Source organism: Carassius carassius, chromosome 10 (assembly GCF_963082965.1).
Source record: "Carassius carassius chromosome 10, fCarCar2.1, whole genome shotgun sequence".
NCBI classification, from domain to species: domain Eukaryota; kingdom Metazoa; phylum Chordata; class Actinopteri; order Cypriniformes; family Cyprinidae; genus Carassius; species Carassius carassius.
The window spans coordinates 35,729,948-35,739,944 of record NC_081764.1 but is presented as its reverse complement, the minus strand read 5'-3'; the positions used below and the strand labels follow the sequence as shown (position 1 = coordinate 35,739,944).

At 40.6% G+C, this 9,997-nt stretch overlaps 1 protein-coding gene across 1 annotated transcript; it reads left to right on the top strand.

Annotated features, from left to right (window-relative positions):
• The first annotated feature begins 5,069 nt into the window (after positions 1 to 5,069).
• LOC132151414 (sphingosine 1-phosphate receptor 2-like) lies at positions 5,070 to 6,474 on the top strand. The gene has a single exon (XM_059559523.1). It carries the CDS (start codon positions 5,229 to 5,231, stop codon positions 6,381 to 6,383), a length of 1,155 nt encoding a protein of 384 aa, XP_059415506.1. The 5' UTR covers positions 5,070 to 5,228; the 3' UTR covers positions 6,384 to 6,474.
• The last annotated feature ends 3,523 nt before the right edge of the window (positions 6,475 to 9,997 follow it).

Below are 9,997 nucleotides of genomic sequence, written 5' to 3'. Positions count from 1 at the left end.
CCAGTTCCTGTTTCCATTTGAAGCCTATGACAGGAACGCTCTATTGCCCTTTACTATCGGTCAGGGACTAGAGAAAGGATGCATATGATGATTTAACTTTTAAAAAATAATATTTCCATGTATTTTGCCTTTGATTGTCAGGTCACTCGGCGGCCATCTTTGAAACCCCTCACAGTCATGCAAGTGAAGCTACTGTCTCTTTGAATGCGGAAAATCAAATTCTCCAAAACTGTTCACTAAGCTTAAGATTAAATCTCATATTTGAAATCACCAAAGAAATCTGACAACAACTGTGTCATAAATGTTATTACTTTTGCTCAAATAGCGTTCGAAAAAGCGTATTTGTCAGGCTAGATCAGCCAGTGCACATGCGCAGCTGCAGTGATGCGATGCTTTACTGATTCACGATTGGCTCTTTCATTCAGAAGGCGGGGCTTCCTGCGGTTGAGCGGCCATATTGAGCATTGCACTTTTCCCCATTCAAAACTATATGAGTGACATGTCTTGGGTATTCTATAGTTTTGCTTTAATTTTACATTGTGTGGTAACCGTTTTATTAGAGTGCGTGTGTGTGTGTGTGTGTGTGTGTGCGTGTGCGTGTGTGTGCGTGTGTGTCTGTGTGTGTGTGTGTGTGTGTGTGAGTGTGTGTGTGTGAGTGAGTGTGTGTCTGGGGGGGGGTGAGTGTGTGTGGCCTATTAATTGATAATCCAGGTCTGGAAGCAGGAGTCTCTGATAATGTGTAACTTAAATAACAAACAGTTAATTTAGGTGAAATAGCCTACATAATGCATAGAACCACAATTAATAGTAATACAGATTAAATGAGTTTGTAATTTATAATGGCTTCGAACGAGGAATCAAGAACTGTTCAGACCAAAAGTTTTCTCTCATTCATTCAGTCACAGTAAATCTCAGACCATAATGAACGTGTGCTGTCCGGTGAGGAGCAGGCCGATCGCTGAAGGGAGATCTCCACACTTCACTGTACGCTGATGTTTTTACAACGCAGCACATCAGTAACCACAAGATGCTCCAAATGTATGACGAAACGTTGTGACCCGACCCGTGCATCTGTCAGCCGTGTGCTTTATTCTTCTTTAATATCATATTTCACTCAGAAAGACAAGCGCACACATCATGTTGAGTCTGAACAACAGACTGCTTCCATGAGTAAAAGAGAGAGATGTTTCCTTTGTTTTTTTCGTCACATGTTCACGTTTAGCTGACTAGTAGATATTTAATAGCTTCTGAATGTGTGAAACTGATTCTGAAACATGACGCCTGACATACAACAAGTGCTAACAACTGCAGAAAGACAGGAAAACGAGCTCATTGTTCTCGCCGCAATATTAATGAAGCGCTGCGACCGCAGCGAGCCACGGCCTCTTCTACCATCTCATCAACTCATCTCAGCATATTCATAATGCAATGTTATCAACTGATCGTTAGCAATAATACTGCAAAACTCATGGCGTGTTCGTTCAGAGATACAGCACTTTCAGTACACACAACCAGAAAAAACTGTTTGGAGCAACACAGAACACATGTGCAATAGAGATTGAGTGGCAAACAATGTTAGATCACAGTCTGAAAACAAGGGATCACAATCTGCTGCCTCGGCCCATTTCTGCACATAAAGTATAAACTCTATAAAATCACATCTTAGTAAGATATGGACAGATTGAAGAGAATCCCTTACAGACAAAATAACATCATCATGCACTCGTTCTTCATCGAGATGTGAAGGCCAAGCACTAACCACAAAAAATATTATATTATACTGTCAGAAAGTTACAGCTGCATACATCAGCCATGATTTCCACGTCTCCTGAATCAAACACACCTGATTCAGATCATCAGATCATTAGTAGAGAGTCCAACACCTGACCTGAAGAGAGATTGTTTGGGAACCACTGGTTCTGGCTAACACTTTCATTCATTCACAAACACTTTCTAAAATCTACATTCTTTTAACATTTAGGCTGTTGTTCTCTCATTAATTTTTTTTGACTACTGATAAGAATAATGTGTATAGAAAAAAGATACTATTAAAATGAATTAAATACATTTTCCTGTTTATCCCTGTAAAGTTGCTTTGAAACAATCTGTAGGTGTAACAATCACAAAGGTGACGTTTTGATTTGGATAATGTTCCTTCATGGAAACAATAATGCAGAGAAGGCCATCACAGCCCGTTTCCATTCTCATGTCAGAGAGACAGCGAAGGATAAATGTGACCCCGAAGGTCAAACTGGATGACCCGTCTGACCTCTGACCTCTTTATCAGACGGTAAAACAGCATCTAACTGTCAGTGAGACAGACGAGTGGCAGACAAAACTCCTTCAAATTGAATATTCATGCTAAAAACTGAGCTACATAAACAAATGTTGAACCAGTTTTCCTGCAGGATCAGCTCAGCGTTCAGCCGGATCTCATGTTTTGGGTCGTCTGTTTGAGCTGTAACGTCTGTCAGCGTAACTGATGCTCAGTGTTTGTTAAACTCCAGCGTTCCTCACGTCACGGAAGGTTCCCGCAGCACAGTCACACATTTCAAAGCCAGAGAGAAGAGCGCAGGTGTGTGAACAGGAAATCAGAGATGCGGTCGGGCAGGTCGGTGGGCACTGACAGTAACAGACACCTGAGGCTCAACATGAAAAGACAAGTCTGAGCTCGAGTCTGATCCAACCACAGATCCACGCTCATTTCATCTGATTCAGCTCAGTCCGAGACCTCGGAGAAGCTCAAATCACACCGCTGCATGTCCACAGATCATCTAATGAGCCATTTGAGCTCATTAATGTGTTCATCAGTGGACATTACTGTGACTCCTACAGATAGATCCATATCAGAATCATATTATGAGCCGCTGAAACCAACAAACATACAAGTGTTAAAACCTCAACCACTGCCGGCTTAGAGGAGGAGAGAGAGTGAGCGAGCGAGGGAGAGAGAGAGAGAGAGAGAGAGAGGGAGAGAGAGAGAGAGAGAGAGAGAGAGAGAGGGAGAGAGAGAGAGAGAGAGAGAGCGAGAGAGTGAGTGAGAGGGAGAGAGAGAGGGAGAATTGCACGCCTCCGTTCACATGCAGCTCGCCCGGAGTTTCATGTTGAGTCGTGTTTGTTTCTTTCAGTGAAGTGTTCATGCCACAGTGAAAGCTGCACTGACACACAAAACTAGAAAAGGTAAGAGATTTCTAACTCTTCTGAAACATAATTACTCATGTTTAATTATTCACAGGGTCACAGGATCTCAGACTCAGTCTGTGTGTGTTAGCTTTTGTAATTACTCATTCACGTTTGTGTTGAAGGTTTCATTTGACTGTTTTATTAGACAGAGACGACAGAATATCACTGCTGCATATCTAACTGTAATTCCAGCATGTGTCTCTGCTCACGGTTTAACTAAGAACCAAAGACCCATGTGTGACCCTGGACTCGAGTCTTAATACATCGACTGAAAGATGAATAAATCATCTCTCCATTGATGTGTGGTTTGTTAGGAGGAATATTTGTCTGAGATACAACTATTTGAAATTCTTAGCAATGCATATTACTAATCAAAAATTAAGTTTTGATATATTTACGGTAGGAATTTACATAATATCTCCATGGAACATGATCTTTACATAATATTTTTACAAAATTTTTGGCATAAAAGAGAAATGTATAATTGTGACCCATTCAATGTATTTTAGGCTATCGCTCCAAATATACATCTGTGCTCCTGATGACTGCTTCTGTGCTGCAGGACACTGACAGAACACAGCACAACTCTTTATATGCACAGAAAATACAGAAGAAAAACAATCATATAAATACAAATCAGTAGTATTTGTCTGATTTTAGAGTCTGTTTATGAACTTTCTTAACTTTGTGAATTTGTGAACGAATCAAAGGTCAATAAGGCTCCGTTTAACTTTAGTTATTAGTTAACATGGACTAACAATGAAACACTTCTAAAGCATTTATTAATCTTAGTTCAGGCTAATTTCAACATTTAATCAAAAGTTATATCTGTTAAAATAATTTTAATGGAATTTAACTAAAATTAACTAACAATCAGCATTTGTATTTTATTGACTAACATTAACAAAGATGAATACGTACTGTGATATGTGTATTGATCATTATTAGTTAGTGTTAGTGTTAAGTTAATGCATGAACTAACGTTAACTGTTGAGATTTCAATGAACTGATTGTCTCTGATTTAATGCATCTTTTGTGTATCATTGTACAAATGTAATTCTACAGAATTTGCAAGAGCTCTTTCATTTCATGGCAGAACTTATGTTCAGTCGAGCTGCTTTAGCGTTGTTTTCCTGCTTCATCAATCCTGACATACAGTCTTCTAAAGTAACATGTTAATGTGTGTCTAAAACTGTAAAAGACTAAAGATTTCTGCTCATGAAATGAATCAGATGGACCTTAATGATTTCACTAAGCATGATCACCTTCACCAGTAGCGGCTGACCGAGTGTGATGTTACTCAGACATTGAGCTGGTGATGTCCTCACCTTCAGGTCATCTAAGATGCAGACGAGCTTTTTACTTCAGTAAAACAGTAACGAAGATTTTTAGCTGAAATCGTGGCCCTTGGTGATTCATAAAACAAAAAGCATATCGAGCAACACAAAATGAAAACCTGTGGCTGCTGGCGATATACTGAACATTATTTACAACATTATTAGCTGTAAACTATATGTTCGGTTTCTTGCACAGACTGATCGTTTCACTTCATAAGACCTCAGGGATTCATTTTGTGTTGCTTGATATGCTTTTTGTTTTTGAGTGTTGGTAGCCACTGACTTGCATGTTATGAATCATCAAGAACCACAGTTTCAGCTAAAATCTTTACTGCTCTAATGAAGAAGGAAAGTCATGGCCTAAGAGTTAGTAAACTACCAGCAAATATTCATTTTGGGGTAAACTATCCCTTTAAAATATGTGGAGTGAAAACAGACTGAGTGTTAGTCCGAGTGAAACTCCAGATGTCCACACGTGCCGCAGCAGCAGAAAGTGAAAGGGTTTGGTTGGTTTGATGACCTGGTCATGCTCTTGTGTTTCCAGGACTGAAGTGATGGACCCAAACCAAGCACACTCAACAATCAGCCTCTAAAAAACAACTCTTGTTCAGTTTTTTGACACCCACGATTTCTGGTACGATGAGCTGAACTCGACAGCGTCTCATCACTGAGGAAGACTTCGAGGAAGAAGACGTTTGCTGGTGAACTATGGAGATGACCTCCTGCGCAAAGAGCATCAACATGTCCATGTGTGCTTTCACGAGCATCTACAAGTGCTATCACTGCAAAGAAGTCCTCTGTTGGCATTATAACTACACCGGCAAACGGTATGGCGGAGATAGACTGAAACCAGAATCCATCGCCGGTCTGTTCATCTGCTTCCTCATCATCGTGCAGAACTTGATCGTCCTCATGGCCATCCGGAAGAACAAGAAGTTCCACATGCCCATGTACTACCTGCTGGGGAACCTGACGCTGTCGGACCTGCTGGCCGGATTCGCCTACATGCTGAACATCATGCTGTCGGGTCCGAACACGCCGAACCTGACGCCGCTGCAGTGGTTTGTGAGGGAGGGTGGTGTCTTCATCACGCTCTCGGCGTCCATCGTCAGTCTGCTGGCCATCGCCATCGAGCGCTACTTCACCATGCGCAACACCAAGCCCTACCCACGCGCCAAACGCAACCGCATGTTCGCTCTGATCGCCGCCAGCTGGGCTCTGTCGCTGTTGCTAGGTGCTCTGCCTATTATGGGCTGGAACTGTCTGCATAATCTAGAGTGGTGCTCCACCGTCCTGCCGCTCTACGCCAAGAGCTACATCTTCTTCTGCGTGTTTGTGTTCCTGTCCATCCTGCTGGCCATCGTCCTTCTGTACGGACGCATCTTTCACTTCGTCAAGTCCAACACGCAGAACCCGACCTGCGTTCAGCGCAAACCCTACGGCCATCGCTCGCTGAAGTACATGGCGCTGCTGAAGACCGTCACCATCGTGGTGGGAGTGTTCATCCTGTGCTGGATGCCGCTGTTCGTGCTCCTGCTGATGGACTTCATGTGTCCCGTGAAGGAGTGTCCTGTTCTCTTCAAGGCTGATTACTTCCTCGGCATGGCCATGTTTAATTCTCTCATTAACCCCATCATTTACACGCTGACGAGCAGAGACATACGGAGGGCTATTCTGAAGCTGCTCTGCCGCAGATGCTTGATGACCAAAGACGGCCACGTGAGGAACATCGGCATCCGCATCAGCTTCACCAAGACAGACGTGACCCGCCAGGGACTGGAGACGACCATCTCATCCGGGAACGGCATCACCTTACCTGTCAAATCCATCTACCCCAAACTCAAGCTGTCCGTCATCGCGTAAGCGCTCAACAGGGGGACACTGAAACCCCGAGCACATTTCAGGCTCTGGACTGAACCTAATTAAAGGCTCGTCCCAGTCACAAACCCTCACACAGCCTCAAAGAGAAACTGATTCAACTTACACGACAGTCACTTTGCTATACCTGAAATTTAGCTGTTTTGAGCAGAAAGAGGAGGTGTTTTTCAGCATTTCAACATTCGATCCTTTACATGCGTCAGTAACGGTTACATTTGCACAAATACTCAGAACGACAAAGACTCAGATATCAGTTCATCAGCCAGTATCAGAATCAGATCTGACTGCATGCAAAGACTTCAAACAGACATGCAGTCTGCTGCACTGAACTACAGACAGACCTTATATATGACAATATACTATATATCAATCATTTCTGATACTGCATGATACACAAACCCTTCACAGATAAAAGCAATATGAGGAACATCACTGTAAATACTCCACTCTTGTGCTCTTATTGAATGTGAAACCATGAGCATCTCTTCACACAAAAGCATATTTAAGCATATTTGTTTGTACAGTTTTCTTTATACATTGTAAATATTAGACATGCTGTTTTAAATGCTTCTGTAAAGCCTGATTTATATTAAATTATGTTCTTTTTTATTTGATATTAAATATTTTTGAAGATAACTGAGATGCAGTGTAGCCTGTACATGCATTTCACATACAGTCCCAATATTATGAAGTTTGATTATGAGGCTGATAGAAAAAACTAACTATATATATAAAATATCATTAGTTAATTTTCATGATAACAAAATATTGTGAAAAAAAGGTATTTTTTAAAAATGTTCTTTTAAGAACTGATCATAGTATAGTTCTTTGGAGGGAAGCAAAAATGCCCTGATTTCTGGTGAATTGTGGCCATCAGTGTGAGAAGCCTAACATAAAACCATGTTCTTCATTGACTTCATGTATTTAAATGATTAGTTTTGTGTTATTTATAGTCTCGGACTGAAGATGCTTTAGGGTCACTCTTCGGCTGAATGCTGTACACAGATGTTTTATGGTGATTTCTGTGTGAAGCGTGTCCAGCGAGCTGGCAGTGATGCATGTCAAGGCCGTGGTTCACATCTGTGGGAGTTTGCAGAGGGGAAACACAATTCAGCTTTCAGTTTTCCCCTGTTTACCGTAAACACACACCACCGTCATGTGACCACACACACACCAAGCTTCTGAGAGCTGTACACACTGAAACCACATGAGTTGAGCTCCGCTCTAAAGCCATGGCCATGAGACAGACGTGTGTATCACAAACACACAAATCTTATCGTAATTAAACCAGAAAAATGTAAAGTAAATGAACAAAAACAATTTTTAAAGTTTGGGCTCATAAATATTAGATCACTCACACCCAAAGCAGTTATTGTAAATGAAATGATCACAGAAAATAGTTTTGATGTACTCTGCTTGACTGAAACCTGGCTAAAACCAAATGATTATTTTGGTCTAAATGAGTCTACTCCACCAAACTACTGTTATAAGCATGAGCCCCGTCAGACTGGTCGTGGAGGAGGTGTTGCAACAATATATAGTGATATTCTCAATGTTACCCAGAAAACAGGATACAGGTTTAACTCTTTTGAAATACTTCTGCTAAATGTTACACTGCCAGACATGCAAAAGAAATCTAATGTATCTCTTGCTCTGGCTACTGTGTATAGACCACCAGGGCCGTATACAGAATTCCTAAAAGAATTTGCAGATTTCCTCTCAGCCCTTCTAGTTACAGTTGATAAGGCGCTAATCATGGGAGATTTTAATATTCACGTTGATAATGCAAATGATACATTAGGACTTGCGTTTACTGACCTAATAAACTCCTTTGGAGTCAAGCAAAATGTCACCGGGCCCACTCATCGTTTTAATCATACACTAGATTTAATTATATCGCATGGAATCGATCTTACTGCTATAGATATTGTACCCCAATGTGATGATATTACAGACCATTTCCTTGTATCGTGCATGCTGCGTATAACTGATATTAACTATATGTCTCAGCGTTACCGTCTGGGCAGAACTATTGTTCCAGCCACCAAAGAAAGATTCGCAAATAACCTGCCTGATCTATCTCAACTGCTATTTGTACCCAAAAATACACATGAATTAGACGAAATTACTGACAACATGGGCACTATTTTCTCTAATACATTAGAAGCTGTTGCCCCCATCAAATTGAAAAAGGTTAGAGAAAAACGTACTGTGCCATGGTATAACAGTAATACTCACTCTCTCAAGAAAGTAACTCGTAGTCTTGAACGCAAATGGAGAAAAACTAACTTGGAAGTTTTTAAAATTGCATGGAAAAACAGTATGTCCAGGTATAGACAGGCTCTAAAAACTGCTAGGGCAGAGCATATCCACAAACTCATTGAAAATAACCAAAACAATCCAAGGTTTTTATTTAGCACAGTGGCTAAATTAACAAATTACCAGACGCCACCTGATTCAAATATTCCACCAACGTTAAATAGTAATGACTTTATGAATTTCTTCACTGATAAAATAGATAACATTAGAAATACAATAGCGAATCTAGATTCTACAGCGTCTAACACTTCAGTTTCATCCATCGCACCCAAAGATAAACTGCAGTGCTTTACAAATATAGGACAGGAAGAGCTAAATAAACTTATCACTGTATCTAAACCAACAACATGTTTATTAGATCCTGTACCCACTAAATTACTAAAAGAGCTGTTACCTGTAGCCGAAGAACCGCTTCTCAATATCATTAACTCGTCGTTATCTTTAGGTCACGTCCCAAAACCATTCAAGCTGGCGGTTATCAAGCCTCTTATTAAGAAACCAAAACTAGATCCTAGTGTACTGGCAAATTATAGGCCTATTTCAAATCTTCCATTTATGTCTAAAATTTTAGAAAAAGTTGTGTCTGCTCAATTGAGCTCCTTCCTGCATAAAAATGATCTGTATGAAGAATTTCAGTCAGGTTTTAGGCCCCACCATAGCACAGAAACTGCACTTGTTAAAATTACAAATGACCTGCTTCTTGCGTCAGATCAAGGCTGCATCTCATTTCTAGTCTTACTTGATCTTAGTGCTGCGTTCGACACCATAGATCATGACATACTCATAGATCGATTACAAAACTATACAGGTATTCAAGGGCAGGCTCTAAGATGGTTTAGATCCTACCTGTCCGATCGCTACCATTTTGTTTACTTAAATGGGGTGTCATCTCATTTATCATCAGTAAAATATGGAGTGCCACAAGGATCCGTCCTAGGTCCCCTTCTATTTTCAATATACATGTTGCCCCTTGGTAATATTATTAGAAAATACGGGATTAGTTTCCACTGTTATGCTGATGATACTCAGCTATATATCTCAACGAGACCAGATGAAACTTCCCAATTATCTAAGCTAACAGAGTGTGTTAAAAATGTAAAAGATTGGATGACAAATAATTTTCTCCAATTAAATTCGGATAAGACAGAGATATTAATTATTGGACCAAAAAACACCACACAGAATCTTGTAGATTACAATCTGCAACTAGACGGATGTACTGTTACTTCCTCTACAGTCAGAAATCTAGGTGTTATATTAGACAGCAACTTGTCTTTTGA

Excerpts from the sequence above, each read along its gene's own strand:
- LOC132151414 (XM_059559523.1), top strand. The coding sequence starts at position 5,229 with ATGGAGATGACCTCCTGCGCAAAGAGCATCAACATGTCCATGTGTGCT.